Here is a 20472-nt window from a genome sequence, read left to right on the forward strand (position 1 = left end):
TTTCTCCTGCGAACATTTACCCTGCTAGAAAAGAGAAGAAATGCACTTTTTTGGAGAAGTTTTCAGGGGAACTGGTTGTTACCAGTTCAAGGTTAGTTCCAGCTGGGGCATGGAAATGAAGAGAGCACTTTGGGAAAGGGGGGAGGTTCTGGGGTTGCTCACAGCAGATCAGAATTCCCCCCGGGGCAATCGAAGGAGTCAGAGGAGATGTGGACAGGAGCAGAGCGGAGAGGAGCTAGGGGTGCACGGCCTGCAGCCGTGGACAAAAGATGCAGCACATTATAAGTAAGGCACTTTCTTAATATTCCTCTAACGTTACCTGTCTGGCTGAACTGAGCTGTCGTGGCCTTCAACCCGGATTTTCAGACTCTCAGACCGAGAGGGACCCGAAAGCTTTGTCTTTGCCACATTTTCCATCTGTATCATTTTGATTTGGTTGTTTTGGGGATGCTCTCCTGCTTCCCTCTATGTACCTCTGTCGTAGCATAACCGCGATATATGGAAATGATCTGTCTCTGTGTCTGTTTCCCCCACCATCAGTCTTAGCTGCTCTGGGACAGGGGATATAGAATCATGACATGTGCTCATGTCACAGCATTTCCAGGAGGGAGAGGGGGTCTGAGGAGAGGAACCAGGAGATTGTTGGCAGATAGGGAGACAATGTGCAAATGTCCTGGAGAAAATGTGTAACTATTCAATTTGAGAACCCAGGATCACGGTGCCTCCTCCAGGGCCTAGCACCCGTCCGACACTTAGCAGATGGTGGAATGTCCTTTCTGATGAGTGCCGGTGGCGACCACTTAGGTTGTGTCTGCTCTCTCCACAGCGGGAGCCCAGCATTGACCTGCTGGAGGCCTTCGTGGAACACTGGAAGGGCATCACGAACTACTACATTGAAAGCACAGGTGCGGCCTGGTCTCCTTCCGCGCAGGGATCCCTGGAGGGAGCAGGGAGGAAGGTGTGGGTGGAGTCACCCTGCAGCTCAGAGATGCAGGTGTCCTGAGGAAGGTGACATCCGCTGCTCAGGAGTTCAGAGTGGGGGCTGCCCCACCCTGACCTTCTGGGAGGGGACCTGTGTGAGGTAGGAGTGGGGACAGGGAGGCTGAGGTCTCACTGGCCTGACTCTGCAACCCAGAGGTTGAATGCCACTTGCCCCCAGCTTCCAGTTGGGCAGAATGTCCAGGCCTTCAGTCCCCAAGTGCCTGGGCCCTGTGCCTAGGGCTTACTGATTAAAGAAAAGAAATGGAATAAATTCCTCTTTTCTGTGAGCCAACTTAGAGGGGCATTTCTCTTGTAGAGACCTGGCAAGGCATGTAGCACACCTGGTCCTTCTCCCCAAGCTGACACTCTAAAAAGCCAAAGCCTTGGGTCATCTGGGCCCATCAGGATCACTCACTGAGGGGGCAGCGTCTCATTGGCTGCCTTGTAGTCAGTATGCTGGGATTGGTGGAGATGCACTGGTTGCCAGGTAACCTTTCCTGCATCCCTAGCCTTCCACCTCCTGGAGTTCAGACTGGGGTTTGATTCCAGCCTACACCTTTCCTAAAGGCTTTATTTCCAGCCTGAGCCAACCCAAGAAATTAAAAGTGGCCTTTGGACACTCTGAGGGACCCTCTGAGCGTTTTGTTAGACCAGGTTCCTCAGTCTTGGCACTGGTGACACTTGGACTGGATCATTCTTTGTTGTAGGGGGCTGGGGGGGTACACTGTATGTTTAGCAGCAACTCTGACCTCTATCCACTAAATGCCAGTAGCACCCCTTCCCCATTGTGATAACCATAAATGGCTCTCCAAACATTGCCAAATATCCTGGGGAGCAGGGGCAAAATCACCCCCAGTTAAGAACGATTGCTTTAGACTGAAGATCCCTTTTTTTTTTTTTTAACTGAGATACAATTGACATATTAGGTTGGCCAAAAAGTTCGTTTGGGCTTTTGTATCATCTTATGGAAAACCCGAACGAACTTTTTGGCCAATCCAATATAATTGGTGTAATCAATTGAATATATTGATTCAATATATGGAAATACGGAGAAATGATCACCACAATAAGTCTAGTCAACATCTGTCACCACACATAGCTACAGTTTTTTTTTCTTGTGATGAAAACTTTTAAGATCTTCTCTGTTAGCAACTTTTAAATATACAGTACAGTATTATTAACTATAGTCACCATACTGTACATTACATTCCCAGGACTTATTTTACATCTGGAAGTTTGCAGCTTTTAGACTGAAGATCTCTTGACAGGGAGCCCCAAGCTACCAGAGACTAGGAAAAGATCTAGAACTGCCTTGGGTCCACCTGGGGCTTCACCTGGGCCCAATCCGTTAATTTCCAGACTGGTCCCTGGACCAGAGATGCAGGGGTGGGCGAGGTGAGCTGCCCTGCTTAAAAGCCTATGCTTTCAAGAAAAGCTAGGGGGTGCTCCAAGGCCAGTCCCAAAGTACCAAAACTTTCTTTATAAAAATACTCTACCCTCTGAGACTGACTAAGAAAATCCCACTAATCAGCTTCTCCGTCAGGACCTGGGCACTGTGCAGTGAGTTTGAGTCTGAACCCACGGTCGTGCATGGATTTTTTTTTTTTTTTTTTTGGCTTTGTAAAAAAAATAGAGTATTGCCTTCCTTGAGTATAAAAGAGACATAAACAGGCCCCAGGAGGTTATCTGTTAGGAAGCTGATCGAAGATGGCTTCTAAATAATATAACAGAGACCCCTGAGCCCATAGCTTCTCACTCAGGCCCAGGGCTCACTCTGCCCCTTCAGAGCAGGCCTGAAGCCCTAGCAGGTGTCCTTCTGTAGGCCCCAGGGTTCAGAGAAAAAATGTTGCTGCTTTCCTCTCATAAAGTGCTGGGGCCTGCACACATGCTCCGTCAGAGGGCTGTATCCTGGGCTTCATCTAGAAGGTCTTTTGTCTTTTCAACTAGAGAGGCATCAACTGTAAACTTCCCTTTCCTCTGGTCTTTGAAGAAAAGCGTTAACCTGGCCTGCTCCAGGTTGGCTTCCACCTCCCTCCACCCGCTAGGCCCTGTGGGCTTGACCCCATCCAGCCAGAGTGCCCCTCTTCACCCCATTCACCTTGTTTCCTGAATCTTGATTAGATGAAAACACCCCAGCCAAGAAAACAGATATTCCCTGGCGGCTGAAGCAAATGCTGGACATCCTGGTGTACGAGGAGAAGCAGCAGGCGGCGGCCGGTGAGGCGGGGCCGTGTCTGGAGTACCTGCTGCAGCACAAGATCCTGGAGACCCTGTGCACACTGGGCAAGGCCGAGGTGGGCAGGACCCCGGTGCCTCTGGAACTTTCCACCTGAGCCGGTGTCCGGCAGGTCTACCTGTGCTCCTCCCGGTGCCCGGTGCCCACACTGGGGGCGGGGCACTGAGGCTGTCTCAGAACACCCCGAGGCTTTGGGCCCTTGCTTATTTGCTTTGGTGGCGTGTTCTCGCTGTCGTCCGGGTTGAGGACATGTTTCCTTTCGTTCAGTCCGCGTTCGTTCATCAAAGATGTACTGAGGACCAGCCATGTGCCAGTCTGTGTCCTAGGCACTGGGGACCTAGCAGTGATTGAAACAGACGAAAATTCTAGTTGGGGAGAGGCAGGATAATCAAAGGAGCCCACGTATAGTATGCTCAATAAAGACAAGGTTATGGACAAAAATAAAGCAGGAAGGGGGCGGGACTTCCCTGGCGGTCCAGTGGTCAAGACTCCGCGCTCCTGATGCAGGGGGCACGGTTGGATCTCTGGTCGCAACTAAGATCCCGCATGTGCGGCCAAAAAGAAAAAGGAAAAAAGCAAGAAGCGGGCTTGGCAGCATAGAGGAGGCCAGTTGCCAAGAGTGAGGGAGGGAGGCTGGCGGAGAAGGCCCCTCCGCGCAGTGAGGGGAGGAGCGGTCCGGGCGGGGGCGTGGCCTCGCCGCCTGACTGACAGGTACTCTGTCCCCCGACCCGCAGTACCCGCCAGGCATGCGGCAGCAGGTGCTCCAGTTCTTCAGCAAGGTTCTGGCCCAGGTGCAGCATCCCCTCCTGCATTACCTCAGCGTCCACAGGCCTGTGCAGGTGAGGGGCCCAGAAGCTACGGGGTGTCTGGGGGTGAGGCCTATGCTTTCAAGAAAAGCTAGGGGTGCTCCTAGGCCAGTCCCAAAGCACCGGAACTTTCTCTACAAAAACACTCCACCCTCTGAGACTCTTAAGAAAGCCCCCAAATCCAGCTTCTCCATCAGGACCCGTGCCGCAGGTTTGAGTCTGAACCCATGGTCGTGCACGGGTTTTTTTTTCTGCCGCCCCATTCTTCCTTCTCTTCCCTGCCACCCCATTCCCCTCTGTCTCTGTCCTGCTCCGCTTCCAGAAACTTCTCCGACTTGGTGGGACAGTTCCTGGATCCCTCACAGAAAAGGAGGAGGTGCAGTTCACCACTGTCCTCTGCTCCAAGATCCAGCAGGATCCAGCCCTGCTCACCTATATTCTAGAGGTGAGCGCCTCTGGGGAACAGGAGCGGGAGGGCCCAGACCCCAGGGCAATCCCCTGTGGCCCTTCTGAAGAAGCAGAAGGATGGAGCAGGTACCGGGGAGGCGCTCAGGCAGCTCCCCCTCCAGCTCCACGCCGAAGCCACCCACCCTGTACTCCCAAGGGGCCACCGTGGGAGGTGCTCTGCACCACAGCCTGGCCTCACGCAGCCTCCCTTGCAGGGTAAAAAGACCGTCGGTAGGAAGGAGGCATCCAGAGAAGCCACCGCCCTGCCGAGAGAGGCAGCCGGCATCAAGAACGAGGAGCAGCCCCACAGCAAAGCTCCTGACAGGGGTGCCTGGGGGGCCCGGGCCTTGAGCACCCAGCTGCCTGCTGAGACCGAGCAGCCCGATGGAGGGACTGGGGAGAGCAACCTCATCACCTCGCTGATTGGCTTGTGCAAGAGCAAGGTGCCGGCTGGCGAGACGCAGGGAGCAGGGGTGGGGCGGGCGAGTTGCTGGGAGGGCACTTGGGGGATCAGCCGCACGTCACTGAAGTCGTACCCTTATCCCCTAGAAAGGTCGGGTGGCCCTGAAGGCCCAGGAGAACCTGCTGCTCCTGGTAAGCGTGGCTTCCCAGGCAGCTGCCACCTACCTGGTGCAGAGCAGCCCTTGTTGCCCTGCCATCGTCGAGCACCTCTGCCAGCTGTACCAGTCCCTGCCCAGCTTCCTGGACCCCGCAGACATTGCCGCTTTAGAGGGCATCAGCTGGAGGTAGGCGCTTGGCCAGGGAAGGCTGGGCTGCATCTTCAGTGGTTAGAAGCCCTGCCCGTCATCTTCCTGGTAGTAGCAGCTCTTCTTGTTTTCCGGGGGGATGGGGACCCCTGCTGGCCACCCTCTTCCTGAGGTTACAGCCCATGCCCAAGGGCCTTCTCGCCTTCCAGGAAAGCATCACTTTGGCTTCTGCCCTCAGAGCCCCCAGTAAAACTGACCCCCAGCAACAGAGGTTCTAGGGCAGAGGGCAGAAGGGCCCAGCTTCCTGGACGTACCCGAAGCAGGCCTCACAAAGCTCTCTCGCTCTCCCTCAGGTTACCCAGTGCCCCGTCTGATGAGGCTTCCTTCCCCGGCAAGGAGACCTTGGCTGCCTTCTTGGGCTGGTTTGATTACTGCGACCACCTCATCACAGAGGCACACACGGTGAGCGGGGTGGGCGATGACAGGGCTCTCCTCGGGTGTCCCCCGCTTCATGGTGCTCTGTTCGTGTCTCTACCTCAAGGACCCGGGGGGTCTCTTGGGAGCTGGGTAGGGCCCGAGGTCAGCAGAGACCCTCTACCTGTTGTTAGGCTCTGTGCAAGGACATAGCTGTTTCTCAGTGGAAAATGGTCGATCGGAGGTAAAATGTGTTTAAGACATGCTCTTTGGCGCCCAGGTGGTTTCGGATGCCTTGGCAAAGTCTGTGGCTGAGAAGTTATTTGTGGAGATTCTGCAGCCCCAGCTCCTGCATGTGTGAGTTCTGTGCAGTTCCCTTGGGCGTAGCCATAGTCTGGGCGAACCGCCCACCCCACCAAGCCCCTTCCTGCGCCTGAGACCAGGGACCTCCTTGTCCAGAGTCATGGGAATCTGTGGGCTCCGTCAGTTGATGTTTGCCTGTTCCCCTGACATACTCGTGGCTCAGAGCTACGTGGGCTAACAAAGGCCTCCCACCCTTGGACTCTAGGACCTCGGGGGGGGGGGGTGTGGGCAGAGAAATACCAGCCGAAGATGCAAGGGAACCAGGAAAGGGTGCTGCCCCCTACACCCCTTCCCTCCCTGCTCCTACTCTGGTCTTGACTGCCCCGCCTGGCTCAGCGCGCCCTCCCTGTAGGTCTGAACAGAGCGTCCTGACCTCCACCGCCCTGCTCACGGCCATGCTGCGCCAGCTCCGCTCCCCTGCCCTGCTGCGCGAGGCCGTGGCCTTCCTCCTGGGCTCGGACCAGCAGCCTGCAGCCCCCGAGGACAGCCCTCACACCCTGGGTGGCCACCTCGTCAGGCACTGCGACCACCTCTCTGATGAGGTGAGGCGGGCGGGCCCTCCTCTCTAACCGCTCCCTGGCCCCCAGCCCCTGCCCAAGGGACTCCTGAAGTTTCTTCCCATTTGCATTAGCTTACCAGGTGGTTCTACCTTTGAGGCCATTGAAACCCAACTCCCCACCCCCACCCCCAGCCAAAAAAAAAAAGAAAAAGGCAGTGACCCAGTGATTGGTAGCCAAACTGCTTTTGTCACGCAGTTAATTTTCTGTGATCACATACTTGTGATGGCACTTTTTATCTTACAAAATGCTTTTATATTCATTTGGCTTGTTTGAAGCTGACAGCTCCGGGCCATTTTCTAGACATGGAAACTAAGGCTCCAAGGAGCCAGTGGGCTTGCCTGATACTACACCTCAAATCAGTAATGGGACAGGGACCAGCCAGACTTCCGGTTCCTGGGCCAACACCCATCTGCTCCCCTTAAAACCTGCCACCTTAGCCCCCGGCTGGAGGAGGTGACCCTCTCCTAGGGGGACTCCTCTTATCTGGGTGAGCACTTCCCAGGCACCCCTAGAGGCCGGGATGGGGAAGGGGTGTCCTGCTGACCGCTTCTTGTCCCAGATCAGCATCGCCACGCTGCGGCTGTTTGAGGAGCTGCTCCAGAAGCCCCACGAGCAGATCATCCACAGCCTGATCCTGTGCCACCTCGAGGGCCGCCCTTACGTGGCCCGGGGCTCGCCCGAGCCCGAGAGCTACGAGGACACCCTGTAAGTAAAGCTCAGCGCCTCGGGGAGGCCTCGGACCGTTCGGGACCCACCCCCCCCCCGCCGGCCCCCAGCACCCCACACCAGTTCCTGCGTTCACTGGTGCCTCGCTTGTCTGCCCTGGCACAGAGATCTGGAGGAAGACCCCTACTTCACGGATGGCTTCCTTGACTCCAGCTTTCAACCCTCCATGAAGCCTCCCCCTGCCCCCGTCACCAACCCCGATGGCAAAACAGCGGTGACCGAGATTGTCAACAGGTAGGAGCAGGTCAGGAACTCTGAGCCACCTGAGTTTTGTTCCGTCTTTGGCCACAGCCCCGATGGGGTGCAGCCGGGAGAGTGCTCCCTCGGGGCTGGAGGTGGGGCGGGGAGAGCAGGGCGGCCCAGGCTGGGGCACCTCCAAACCACGGGTCCTGTCTCTCAGTTTCCTCTGCCTCGTTCCTGAGGAAGCCAAGACCTCGGCTTTCCTGGAAGAGACCGGATATGACACATACGTCCACGATGCTTACGGACTGGTGAGTGTCAAGGCCTCTGCCGGCGCCCAGTTCTCGCCGCTCAGAGCGTGGGGTTAATACACTCTGCCTCTGCCTCTGCGATCTCCCGCCCGAGGTGCTCCCAGCTCTGGCCAAGGGCCCGAGCCCCACCTGCCTGCGCGGCTCCCTCTGTCTGCTGGTGCCTCCTGACCACTGGGTCCACCTCTTTTAACTCTCCCCTCCCGTTTCAGTTCCAGGAGTGCAGCTCCCGAGTGGCGCCCTGGGGCTGGCCGCCGGCTCCCACACCCCTGGACCCCCATGAGCCCGAACGGCCTTTCTTTGAGGGTCACTTCCTCCGAATGCTGTTCGACCGCATGTCCCGGATTTTAGAACAGGTGCCTGACAGGGCTGGGCCCCTGCCACAGGGCGAAGGCCTCTGGAGTCCTTCAGGAGAGGAGGGCCCAGCCGTGGGGGTCCAGTCATCTTCTCTTTTCCGGTTCCACGACCCCCCTCAAGCCCCACCTTTCCCCAGGCGGGAAGCCCCGTCTCGCCTCTGCTCCACACGCCCTGACGTGCCCTGGTCCTCAGCTCCAGGGAACCCGTGACACACACATCACATGCATCTCCAACCCCCGCGCATGTTCACACTGGCCAGGCGCCTTGCTGGGGGGTGGGGGGGGGGCGCAGAAGTGCTCACCGCCTGTGCCAACCCTTGCTTGTCCACCGTGCTCCCCCCAGCCGTACAGCCTGAACCTGCAAGTGACCTCAGTCTTGTCCCGGCTCGCCCTCTTCCCCCACCCCCTCATCCACGAGTACCTCCTGGATCCCTACATCAACCTGGCCCCTGGCTGCCGGAGCCTGTTCTCTGTGCTCGTCAGGGTAAGGATGCCCGGGCCAGAGGGAGCATGCCAATGCTGAGGACAGGAAGGGAGGGGGACAGGACGGGGGTGCCGGGGGCTGCAGGAGTGGGCACCCTTGCCAGCGCCAGGGGAAAGCACTGGTACCACCCCCCTCCCATGGTGCGACAGAGCCAGGGACCCTGCGGCAGTGTCGCTGGTCTCCTCAGTCCCCTCTTGTTCCCACTCTAGGTGATCGGGGACTTGATGCAGAGAATTCAGAGGGTGCCCCAGTTCCCAGGCAAACTGCTTCTGGTGCGCAGGCAGCTGATGGGCCAGGTGCCCGGGGAGCAGTAAGTAACAGGGAAGCGGGTGCCCAAGGAAGAGCCCTGGGGTGGGAAAGCTAGGGCTTCCGGGTGGGGGAGGCGCCAGGCCGGGGACAGAGGAGGGCCCGTTGCTGAGGCCTGTGGTCCCTCACAGACAGTCAGAGGTGGCTGCCGCCGGGTGATCCCTCACAGACACTGGGATATCACGCTGGCACGCTCCCCACACCTCCCAGCCGTGACCCCCGTCGTGCTGTCTCCCTCAGGCTGGACCACCAGACCCTCCTCCAGGGCGTGGTAGTCCTTGAGGAATTCTGCAAAGAGCTGGCTGCCATCGCTTTCGTCAAGTTCCCCCCACATGGTCCTCACCTGCGCCTCTCCGAACCCCCGGAAGGGCACGTCTGAACCAGGAACGTGACACCTGCCCAAGAGCTGCCTCCCGCCTGGCACTGCTGCCACCACTGTCCTCCCGGGGTGGGGGCTTGGCTCCGTCTCCTTTACATCCCGGGGACCTCTGCCTGGGTGGAGGTCTGGGCTTCCACTCTCGGGTTAACTCAAGACGCCCTTGGCCTGTTGGCTCTACCAGACTGGGTTTCAAGGAGCGGGTCTCCGAGGTATCAGAAGCCAAGGAGCAAAAGAGATGGCTTTCTGGGCAGCATGGTGGCCTCGGGGCCTTCTCTGGGGAGCTGGGTGACGGCCAGGTGAGCCCCCAGACCCAGAGCTTCATGTGTCCTGTGCCTGTCACCTGTCTCTGGGCCATCTGTGGCGAAGGCCAAGACCTGAGACTCATTCCAGGGGCACGGCGGGGAGTGAGCTGATGACTCTGAGGCTGGTCAGGACCACAGGCCAGAGAGATGCGGGCACGGCCCTGTCTTGGCCACACCAAGTACCACAGATGCTGCCGAGACTTGACGTTTTCTCTCCTGCCTTCTTGGCTTAACCCTTGGGGAAGCGGCAGTGGACAGCAGGGGAAGCCCCTCTTCCCGCTCAGCCCTCCCGGAGACTGTTGCACAATTCCCGACAGCCTCATGGCAAATGCCCAAAGCATGCTCCACGCCCAGGTGGGGGCAGCCACTTATGAGAAGCGTGATGCAACTGCAGCCAGGGCGGGAGAGGGCCTGGGGAGCCCGGGGGGCTGGATGCCAGGCTCCAGCTCCAGCTGGTTTCTCTCTGGCGCCTTCTAAACCTGTCTCGGCAGGTCCACGACACCTGGGCAGAGGGGCTCAGAGACCGGGGGAGGCCAGGCCTTGCCCTTAGCATCCTGCCAGGGTTCTCCATGGAATTCAATCCCAGCGGTGCTGGAAGCTCTGGGTCCAGGTGAGGCCAAGATGCCCACCGGACCGTGGGCCCCCCAAGGCCTGGCCGGGGAGTGGGGCTGGGGCACAGGCAGCCAGCCGGTCATGGTGTGGTTCTCCCTGCATGACCTCTACGGCTGGGGCTGCCACCCCACCCGGCCTGAATCTGTCTCAACCTGCAGGAACACACAGGCAGTGCCAGGCATTACTTCACAGCAAACTGCAGTTGCTGGCTTTACTCCTGGGCAAGGAGGAGCAAGCCAGAGCCCCACTCGCTTCATTTTTCTGCCCATGCTGCTTCTAGAAGCCGTCCACAGGTTGCCAAGAGGTGACGTGAAAGAGGAGGAAACTCAACGACCTCTACCTCTCCTGCATCCCTCCAAGCTGGGGAAGATTTAACTGCTGCTCCGGAGGACACTGTGCACGTGCCTGCACGCGTGTGTGCGCACGTATGTGTGTGCACGTGGGCGTTGGTGTGGGACGGGAGCAGAGCTCAGCGGGCGAATTGGGTCTGGACTCTTCGATTCAGAAAACGTTTGAGCGTCCGGGAGTCAGACACTCCGCTCCCCAATGCACTCGGGCATTTATTTGCAAGGTGTCCCCCGCTAGACAGCACGGCAATAAATGGTGTGGTTGTGTGGACACAGCTGCCCTGTTCTTCTGCGCCCTTTGTGTCCTTCTGCCCAGGTCTCCACTGCTGATTCAGGCCCATCTTCCTAAGGAAGGCAAATTAAATTCCTTTTCCAGCACAGGGGCGTAGGGGGGGCAGTGTGTGTGTGGTGTGGGCCGGAGAGGGAGTGGTAAACAGAGACAGGCTCTGGCAGTGCAGATCTGATGTTCCCCAGCACCTGCCAGGAACCAGGAACTAGGAACCAGCCGCTCTTGGCCAAGCAGCACTATTTTTGCACGGCTTGCCTACAGCTGAGAGCTGGCAGCCCTGGAGACACCACGAGGCAATGGGCCACCTGAGGCATCTGTATGCAAGTGTCCTTTTTAGTGTTTATGTTGTGAGCGGTATGGCTGCTTTAGTGGTGAACAGTGGACCTGATATTTTAAAAAATCTTGTCCCTAAGTGTACGCGTGTGGCAACCCTCTGAGGGGGGTCCCCAAGAGTACTCCAGGGCAGGGAAGATGAAGATGCAGAGTGAGGCCTGATCCGTGGCTTTTGCCTCGTTGCTTTTTAAAAGCATCCCCTTGTGGGTTGCCTTTAAAAATACCAGTGCTCCAATCCTGCCCTCCACCAGTTAATCACATCTCTGGGGGTGGGCCCACAGTTGTTTTTAAAGCTCTCCAGGTGATTCTAATGGGCACCCAGGGTTGAAAACTACTATAGGCTAAATAATGGAAGATCACTGTCTTTCAATGTGGATATGGACCGGTGGGTCTCTCAGACGCTGAGAGAAGGGAAACCAGAATGAAAGGGTTTGTTTCCCTCATTTGGAAGATGTTTTTCTTTAGAGGGAACAAGAGTATTCCTACCACAGCCCCAGAGGCCAGAAAAACAAGATGGCAGCCCAGAGAGGCAGAGAAGGGGGTCTTTGAGGTTATCCTGGTCCTTCGGTGTCAAGAGTGGAGTTACTTCAGAAGGGAAACCCAGTCAAGTATTTCCCTGCTCAGAACAAAACCTGTATGTTAGTGATGAGTGTATAGCAGTAAGTAGCGTGATATAGTTTCCTCATTTCCTTTGGTTTTCCCTTATTCAGTAAAGTTCTTTTTAAAAATAATTCCTACCATGATTCAGCTGAGCTGAGGGAAAATGAAGAGAGGGTTTTGGTCTGGCTTTGGGGTGGAGTTGTACCAAGGCAGAGGCAGGAGCCTGGGGGACAGAGCGAGGTCGGGAGGGATCTGTCGGAGAAGCTCAGGGAGAAGAAGACTGGGGGAGAGAGCCAGGGGCAGCTCTCAGCTCCTTGCCCACCTGAAGCTTCTCCTGGCCTTCTCACTGCTCAAACCTTGGAGGAGATGTAGTCACCTGGCAGGCAGATGAAGGAGCCCCAGCGGGCCCAAGACAGGCTATGGTGGACAAAGGAAGCCTGCCAGCCAGTCACCCGCAGTGTCGCCTGCTGTCTGGGAAGGCCTGGGTGGTATCAGTGGGATGAGGGAAAGAGCTTCTCTTGATGGCAGCCCCCCTTTCCTGCTCACTTCCAACCCACAGAGACATTTAGGCAGGAAGGCAAAGTAAGCAACACCTATTTACTCAGCCAGGGACCCACTCCCTTGGAATGACCTCCCCCAGCACCCCTTCCATGTTCTAAGTGCTTGAGAATCTGGATGAGGCCTTTACTGAGGCGGGCACAGAAAACGAAGAGGTGCCACCTGAGGGGTCCAGAAAGTCCTCACATCCCCTTAGGGAGTCGTGCCCTCATTGTGCCCTCAGGGCAACTGGGTCCTTGAGCTCTGGACTCCTTGCTTGGTTGAAGGCACTGTCCCTTCTGATGCAGTGCAGGGACCTGCTCCATGGCAATAAGAGATGGAAGTCCCCCTGGGAACCAGGAGAACTGCCCTGCTCCCCATGCAACAAGATCTCTACCAACCCCCGGTGCCTCTTAGAGGCAAAGCCTCCTCTGAAGCACAGACACCATCATACAGGGGGTCAGACGGCCTGAGTGTAAGCGCAGGTTGTACAATTACTGCCCATGGGAACCCAGCTCCTGGCCCACTGACGGGAGCCTCCTATCGGTTGATTGGGACGACAGATGATTCCTGAAGCCTCTGTAAGAGCTGGCTTTGTAGGTCTTCCTCCACTACCTTCCACCAAAAGAAGTTCTCACCCCGAACCTTTGGGGGCTCATTTTGGATACCTGGATTCCGAAAAGCCACCGTCACCAGCACGTTCAGGCAGATGCCATCGGTTTGGTCTTTGCCCAGGTGCTGCAGTCCAAGCAACCCCTTGGTCTCCACTGCCAAGTGGTGCAAGGTCAGACACTCCTGTAGCAGACGCAGGACGGCCATCTTGATGCCACCCCTCTGCTCTATGGGAGCAAAGCCACAGGAGGTGATGGGCAAGTGAGGCATCCCCACTGTGCCCACCAACACCCACACTGTCTGGACACTGGTAAAGGTGGCTACGAGCCGCTGGCAGACCAGACTGCAGGGAAGCTCTTGGGGCAGAAGGAGAGGGTGCCTGGCTTGCTGGCGATACTGGGCGGCTAGCTCTATCAGATGCAGAATGTCGTGGGCTCGCAGCGGGGTGGGCAGCGAGGTTCGAGGGTACCAGCCAGCCTGCAGGGACTCCGCATCTGCCTCCTTGGGAGTCTTGAGAATTCCACCTGGGGGTGATGTAGGTGACAGGGTAGGGGGAAAGGTATATGTTGAGGGAAGTGCTGGGCCTGGCAGAGTAAAGGGCCACCCAGGCATCTAGCCCTGACCCAGGGGAGGCCCCGAGTCAAGTCCTCAGGCTGGAATCTGGAGATGCCAGGTTTGTGCCAGCCAGAACAGGGGCTCACCTCACCTGAGGACAAGCTGGGGAAACGGTGTCAACTGCCCTCTGCCCACACTGCCATCCACTGGGGCCATACCTGTGGGGCGAGCGAGGAACACAAAGCGGATCCAGGAGGGGCCCCGCTCCTCCACAGACAGCAACGTCAAAGGCTCACACTGCAGCCCGGCCTCCTCCTTCACCTCCCGCTGCAGCGCCTCCACAATGGTCTCCCTGGGCTCCATCCTCCCCGCGGGAAGGTACCACGACCCACGGCACTCCTTCTTGGCCTCCTGGATCAGAAGCACCTCATCCTGAGGGCAGAGGAAGGATCCTCACCCACCACAGCTGGGATGGGAGCTCCTGGGGAGCAGCACAGCCAGCAGCCTTTGCTTGCCCTGGGGCCATGACAAATCCCAGATATAGCTGCTCAATACCCACATTCTGGGGGACACCCTGAAATTGTGGCGCTCTCCAGGCGACTGGCCCTTGTGTGTCTGGGGACTGCAGCTGCCTCTGCAATTCATCCCTCTTTGCACTAAAGTTTTCATTTCAGAAAGGGGCTAAGATTCCTGGGAGCTGCTTCAGGGGCTGGAGATTAGGCCTCCCAGCGAGGGCTGTCATGTGTCCTGCACTGATTCACGTCTGCGTAAGTCACTGCATATCTCTCACCTCCCCTTGTGGTTTATAAACTGCTTGTGGCCAGTCCTCACACTGGAGTCTAGACTTTGAAACACACCCCAAACCCTCACCCCGTACAACTCCTACCTATGGCTCCGGCCCCTTCTAGCTGTTGTCACAGCAACTTGTACAGGGATCAGCACCAAAAAGAGCATCACACAGGGGGTCAGAAGGCCTGAGTGTACGTGCAGGTTGTGCAATTACTGCCCATGGGACCCAGGGGAGGTCTCTGAAGCACTAGACAGGTCTTTAAGAGCGCCCACTCCGCAGCGGGCACTGTGCTAGATTCTGGGGAAAGGAAGAGGCCTAAGATAGCCTCAAGGAACTGAGGCCTAGAGGGATGGGACAGGCAGGCTCCTGGGCCTCAGTTTCTTTCTTTGTACATCGGGACAATCACAGGGTTGGGCTGCACAAGGCTCAGATGTAAGTGTGAGAGTGCTTTGCAAAACTGGGAAGAGCCACACACCAGGAAGCGGTGGCTGTTGCGGGCATGTCCTCTGTCCCCACCGGGGTTGCCTGCGAGACCCGGAGGCCTGGGCGGTGGGCCTGACGGGCGGACGCTCACCTGCTCGTTGAGGAACACGGCCAGCACCACGTAGCAGACGTTCTTCCGCAGCCGCACCTGCGCCGGCGTCTCCCCGGCCGGCCCCGAGTCATAGCTCTGCACGCGCAGCCCCCGGCCCCCAAGAACGGCCGCCAGAGCCCCTGCCAGGTCTTCCGAGGCCATCGGGTCCCCAGAGAGAAGGCGGGCCCCCCCACCCCCCGCAGCCCGGCCAAGCCGGGTGGGATGGACGTTGGTGACCGTGGAACGCGTCGCCCTCACACCCTCCCCCTGCAAACTCGGGCCGGACGCGCTCGCAAAGCGGAAGCGCCCGGCGAGCCCTGGACGCTGATAGGCTGCGCGTCACCGCGGCCGGCCCGGATTGGCTGGCTCGCGTCTGGCACGGTGGGGCGGGGCCAGTCCGTAAGGGGCGGGGCCAGCCCGTAAAGGGGCTGGGCACCCCTCCCTGGCAGTGCGGACCCCGCCCCCGCTTCTGCCTTTCTACCGGTTTCTCCTCTCTCTTTCCCGGCGCCGCCAACCGCCAGCCAAGCTAATTCCTCCCGCGCGCACTTGTCTGCACCGGTTCCGACGATGACGTCATCCTGCCCGCAGGCTGCGGAGCGCCGCAGCGGCCAGCGACGGTGACGTTACAAGCCCGATGACGTCCCCGGGCCCGAGGCTCGGACCCACTGTCCAGCTTTTGTCGTAAACAAACCATGGCCTTGCCCGAAATGACACTTCCCAGATAACCTTCTTTCTTCACTAAAAATGGACTTGGCTGTCACATGGCAGGAAAGACACGAGCTCCTGCCTTGGAGGTGGTTTTGATCTAGTTGGAGACGTGGACATAGACATATAATGGAAAGTCAACTGATTTATAAGCCAAGGACTAAAAGATTGGTTTGGGCAGGAGATGCTACAGGCGCTCAGAGGAGTGAGGGAGCAGAGCTGGGATGCTCAAGGGGTGCCTGGCGATGGAAGGCAGGATTTGGGGCAGAGATCAGCCTGCCCCGCCCTCAGTATTCTCCCGGCCCCCTGCCTGCCGCATTTCCCTCGCAGGGTCAGGGCCCTCTCCGCTGCAGCGGCCGGGTCCTGCTTTGTTGTACGCCGCCCCCCCCCCGCCCCCGCAGTTAGCGGAGCCCTGGAATATTGAGAGATGGTGTGTGGGTTGATTTGGGGAGCTCCTGCTTCCCCCGCAGCCTGATCTTTCCTCCTCAGGGCTTCCTTTAACCTCCTCTCAGGACAGGAAGGCAGGGCCAGCTGGAATGAAGCTGAAATCAGCCAAGTCTGAGCTCTTCAGCCCCAGTGAGGGCTCCTCTTTCCCTCCTGCTGGCTTTGGGCATGTCCCTTTTGGGGGGAACAGTAGCTTGGTGGAGCAGACAAAGCGCTGGACTTGGAGCTGGATGCCCAGCCACTGCTCCCTGGCTGGCTCTGTACCCTGAATAAGTTGTGGGCCTGTTTGCTCATCCTGTATGCTCCTAACAGCTCTTCCTTCCCAGGGCTGTCGGGAAGGTGAGACATCATGAGAGGAGCTCTATGGGCTGTCTGGCGAGGGTCACCACCACCAGGCAGCCCACCAACCCTCCAGGCTGGGCCCTCCTGGCCACGGCACTTGTTGCTACCACACAAAGGCTCATTTTCATGAAATGTGCCTACAGGGCCACCGTGAACTAGACCTTACTCTCGGGAATTCCAGCCACACCAGATCAGCCTCCTTAGGCCCTTCTCACATACTGAACTGACTGCAAGGTCCCTGGAGGGCAGGGTGCTGGATTAGGCTGTGGAGTATCCCCGGGGGACCCGCAATCTTTTGAGGCACTTGGTGAACGCTGCTGCCCCTACCCCTATCCAAGACCTGTCACGTCCCAAACAACTGAACTCACAGGGCTGAAGTCAGGCCCCCAGGACTGCAGAGCAACTTGTCGATGTATTTGCCGCACATACATGCGTGCGTGCGTGCGTGCGTGTGCGTGTTTAGACCTTGATTTTCCCATCTGTGAAGTGGGGACAGTGTTAGTCCCAGACTCCTTTCTGCCTCCCAGGAATGATTTGAGAGAGAGTGAGGTCATGTCTGGGCAGGGCTCTGAGAGTCTCAGAGGCAGCCTAAGATAAATACCAGATGGCCTAACTGCCCAGAAGAGCATAGGCTGCAGCAGACCGTGACTCCACTCCCCCCATTATTACTGAGAAAAGCGCTCCTCTCCTGTTAAGTGGACCTAATCACCCCTGTGATGAAGAGCACATGAGAAACTTGAAAACCAGTTGTAAACTGTGAAGGGCCCCACGGGCAGAGGGCCCTTGAGGGGGTGTACCCAGGCCTTGGCAGATGCTGAGGGGGACAACAGAAAGCAGACTTTCTCAAGGTGCTGGGAGACAGAGCACACACCAGACTGAGTCAGGAGAGACCCCAAGACAGAACTGGAAAAGCCAAGGGAGGGAGGGGGGCTGAGAAAGAAACTTCCAGAACCTGAAACAAAGGTAGGTCTCCGTCAGGTTTGCTCTGCATCCCCACAGAGGGCAGAGCACTGGCGGGTGTGGGTGGCTGAGCAGCACAGTGGCCAGAAGTGGCTGGACTGGTCGGCCCCACGGTGCAGTGCTCCCAGCACCCACGGGAGCCAGGCCTGAGCCAGCCGTTTTGGGGCCTGTGGACACACGTGCATGTGAACAGGAAGGCAGTATAGGCAACCTCGGAAACAGGCCGGGCAGGCAGGGTGGGGCAAGGGTGTCTGTGAGGCTAAAGTCATTTAGGGAGCGGCAGCCCTGGCCCTGGACAAAGCAGGAAGGGTGAAGAGGACAGTAGCCCAGAGTATGGGGAGGAGGAGGTCTGGCTTCAGCCTGTGCCCTGCCACTAGCTTGCTGGGTGACCTTGCGGGAGCCACATCTACCCTCTAGGCCATCTGTAAGGTGGATGGGTGGATCCTGAAACAGAAAACTGGTGAAATCCCAATAAAATCTGTTGTTTAGTTAATGGTAGTGTTAATATCAATTTCTTACCTTTCGATCACTGTGCCACAGTTCTATAAGATGTTACGGATGAAGGGTAACTGGGAACTCTCTGTAGTATCTTTGTGACTCAACTGGAAACCTCAAATCATTTCCAAATTAAAAGTCTAAACAAAAAAAAACAATAGAACTTCCCTAGCGATCCAGTGATTAAGACTCAGCGCTCTCACTGCCTAGGGCCCGGATTCAATCCCTGGTCGGGGAACTAAGATCCTGCAAGCCGTGTGACACGGCCAAAAAACAAAAAGTCTAAAAACTGTACTTGATAAGACAAAAAAAAAGGCAGTGTTGGATATACACACTCTGAGGTCACTTCCAGCTCTGAGGTTGTGCCTCTGTGATATCTGGGCCGGTGAGCGGGGCTGGAGCAAGTGGACAGTGGGATACAGGGAGAAGCAGAGGCCCAAAGTGCAGGGCTGGACTGAGGGGTGGCCTGCTGAACCTCCTTGAGGAAGAGAGCCACCAAGTGCCCCAGGCTGTCTCAGGGTCAGTCCCCACCTGGACTGGTTTCATTCCCAGGTCGAGTTCTGAAACATTTGGTCCACCTGCTGTTCGCTAGGAGCCAGACCCAATACGCCCTCAAGGGTGCTGTGACCTGCCATGAAAGGGGAGGCCTCAAAGAGGTCTGGAGGGGAGAGAGGGCCTGTCCCGGGGCCATCCCCATCTTCCCACAGGAAGGACCCCGTGTTTGGGGTTCTGAGGTGACATCAGGACATGGCTATACAAGTTGAAGTGTAGGTAAGGATGGGTCGCTCCGTGCCACTTGGAACGTGATCAGCTCTGAAGTGCGTCTACCGGAAGGAGGAGGACAGAGGGGACAGCAAGCCCATCTGCAAAATCCATTAAACACGAAGACTGTAATGTAAATGAGGCAGCTTAAGTCAGGAAACTTGGTTCAAGTCCCAATTCTGCCACTAAAATTGCTGTGTGACCTTGGGTGACACACTTAACCCCGGCCTGCCTTTTTCCTCTTCTGTAAAATGGAAATAAATAATATCGACCCCAAAGTTGTGATAAGGGATTCAATGAGATCCCTGGCACATAAAGTGCAGTAGTTCCTTAATTTTTTCTTTTTGCTTTTTTTCCTATCCCGTGGAAAAAATGAAAATAACCTAGCTTTGCAAACAATGAAGAAACCTAACTTTTTTAAAAATGAGAGATGATTATGGAAATCACTGCCAAGCCACTTAAGGGAATATACGAAGACATTTAAAATAAAGGTTAGGGGCTTCCCTGGTGGCGCAGTGGTTGAGAATCCGCCTGCCAATGCAGGGGACACAGGTTTGAGCCCTGGTCCGGGAAGATCCCACATGCCGCGGAGCAACTAAGCCCGTGCGCCACGACTACTGAGCCTGAGCTCTAGAGCCTGCGAGCCACAACGACTGAATCCCACGTGCCCTAGAGCCCGTGCTCTGCAACAAGAGAAGCCACGGCAATGAGAAGCCCGTGCACCGCAACAGAGTAGGCCCCACTTGCCACAACTCGAGAAAGTTCGCGCACAGCAACGAAGACCAACACAGCCAAAAATAAATAAATAAATTTAAAAAAATAATAATAAAATAAAATAAAATAAGGGTTAGATAGCAACCCAGGAAATGATCACAATACATTTTCCCAGAAGGAAACCCAGCATGGCTTCCCTGGTGGCGCAGAGGTTAAGAATCCCCCTGCCAGTGCAGGAGACATGGGTTCGAGCCCTGGTCTGGGAAGATCCCCCATGCCGCGGAGCAACTAAGCCCGTGCACCACAACTGCTGAAGCCTGCGCTCTAGAGCCTGTGCTCCGCAACAAGAGAAGTCACCACGATGAGAAGCCCACGCACCGCAATGAAGAATAGCCCCCACTCTCTGCAACTAGAGAAAGCCTGCATGCAGCAACCAAGACCCAACACAGCCCAAAATAAATAAAATAATAAATAAATTTTAAAAAAAAGGAAACCCAGCACAAAGCACCCCAATTCAACCATGTGTAAAACAGATCCCTGGAGAAAAGACTAAAGGAAATACACCAAAAGACTGATAGTGGTTGGATTGGAGGTGAGTGGAGGTGGGTCTACAGGTTTCTTTTTCTTATTTTCTAAATGTTCTGAAAGTATATTAAATTTATAATAAAAAATTTTACTTCATAAAAAAACATTCCCTGAACCACTGCAGGAACAACTGTAACACGAGTCAGAGGATGTTGTGGTGAGATGTACAAGGGCAGGGGAGTGGGTGGAGCCACACCAAAGGGTGGGGGGGTGGGGGGGTGGGGGGGAGGGAGGGGCTGTCAGCTGTCTCAGGCGACCGGCCAGTGGGCATGGGGCTGGCCATGGGCACCGAGGGCAGAAGACTGGGCAGGGGCTCTCCCAGGCCAGACTCCCGGAGCTCCAGGTCAGGTCAGACAGGAGAGATGGGGTAGCCTGGAGTTCGTAGGGAGAGTGAGGGTTCCAGAATCTCTGGTGCCACACAGGGAGATGGCCTTGCTGCTGTGGCCCGGACCTCTGCCTTGCCCGCTGTCGCTGTCAGGAGTATCCTCAAGGGCAGCCCCCTTGGAAGGCTCCACCTGCTCCTCTGTGGGAGGGAGGGACCCTGCCCCCCACCCTAAGAAGAACAGGCAGGGGTGTTTGAGGTCCCCGTCACCACAGCCTCAGCCCCCTCCCACCCTGCTCCATTTCCATGTGTCCCCTCCCTCCCCAGTCCATGTGGCCT

General features: G+C 56.9%; 2 protein-coding genes and 1 long non-coding RNA gene across 6 annotated transcripts in view; 1 reads left to right on the top strand and 2 right to left on the bottom strand.

The window, feature by feature from the left end:
- The window catches only part of LOC309665161, a 21841-nt gene extending 18629 nt beyond the window's left edge, over positions 1-3212 (bottom strand). For all 3 annotated transcript variants that reach the window (XR_014266252.1, XR_014266253.1, XR_014266254.1), the window contains exon 1: positions 3080-3212. This is a non-coding gene — a long non-coding RNA (uncharacterized lncRNA). The remainder of the gene's footprint in view (positions 1-3079) is intronic.
- FHIP2B (FHF complex subunit HOOK interacting protein 2B) overlaps positions 1-10785 on the top strand; it is a 14390-nt gene extending 3605 nt beyond the window's left edge. The window contains exons 2-17 of the mRNA XM_082471282.1: positions 827-905; positions 3103-3275; positions 3952-4056; positions 4346-4468; positions 4686-4913; positions 5020-5216; positions 5531-5639; positions 5872-5948; positions 6307-6496; positions 7074-7219; positions 7346-7474; positions 7641-7731; positions 7941-8084; positions 8428-8568; positions 8778-8878; positions 9115-10785. Of these exons, the coding sequence (XP_082327408.1) occupies positions 827-905; positions 3103-3275; positions 3952-4056; positions 4346-4468; positions 4686-4913; positions 5020-5216; positions 5531-5639; positions 5872-5948; positions 6307-6496; positions 7074-7219; positions 7346-7474; positions 7641-7731; positions 7941-8084; positions 8428-8568; positions 8778-8878; positions 9115-9253 (2172 nt within the window). The 3' untranslated portion in view covers positions 9254-10785. The remainder of the gene's footprint in view (positions 1-826; positions 906-3102; positions 3276-3951; positions 4057-4345; positions 4469-4685; positions 4914-5019; positions 5217-5530; positions 5640-5871; positions 5949-6306; positions 6497-7073; positions 7220-7345; positions 7475-7640; positions 7732-7940; positions 8085-8427; positions 8569-8777; positions 8879-9114) is intronic.
- A 1534-nt stretch (positions 10786-12319) lies between these two features.
- NUDT18 (nudix hydrolase 18) lies at positions 12320-20392 on the bottom strand. 2 transcript variants are annotated; one of them, XM_082471342.1, is made up of 3 exons: positions 14706-20392; positions 13659-13872; positions 12320-13409 (listed from the first exon to the last, which is right to left on the bottom strand). In XM_082471342.1, exons 1-3 carry the CDS (start codon positions 14964-14966, stop codon positions 12814-12816), a joined length of 1071 nt encoding a protein of 356 aa, XP_082327468.1. In that variant the 5' UTR covers positions 14967-20392; the 3' UTR covers positions 12320-12813. The 2 variants fall into 2 exon arrangements, with proteins under 2 accessions (XP_082327468.1, XP_082327469.1); XM_082471343.1 differs by having other exon boundaries at positions 14805-17894.
- Positions 20393-20472: the final 80 nt, after the last annotated feature.

The sequence above is a fragment of the Balaenoptera physalus genome, assembly GCF_965194825.1.
Source record: "Balaenoptera physalus genome assembly, chromosome: 7".
Classification (NCBI taxonomy): domain Eukaryota; kingdom Metazoa; phylum Chordata; class Mammalia; order Artiodactyla; family Balaenopteridae; genus Balaenoptera; species Balaenoptera physalus.

Excerpts from the sequence above, each read along its gene's own strand:
- NUDT18 (XM_082471342.1), bottom strand. The coding sequence starts at position 14,966 with ATGGCCTCGGAAGACCTGGCAGGGGCTCTGGCGGCCGTTCTTGGGGGC. Across the intron at positions 13,873-14,705 it reads GCAACAGCCACCGCTTCCTG|GATGAGGTGCTTCTGATCCA; the intron begins GTGTGTGGCTCT and ends CTCTGCCCTCAG. Across the intron at positions 13,410-13,658 it reads GTTCCTCGCTCGCCCCACAG|GTGGAATTCTCAAGACTCCC; the intron begins GTATGGCCCCAG and ends CATCACCCCCAG.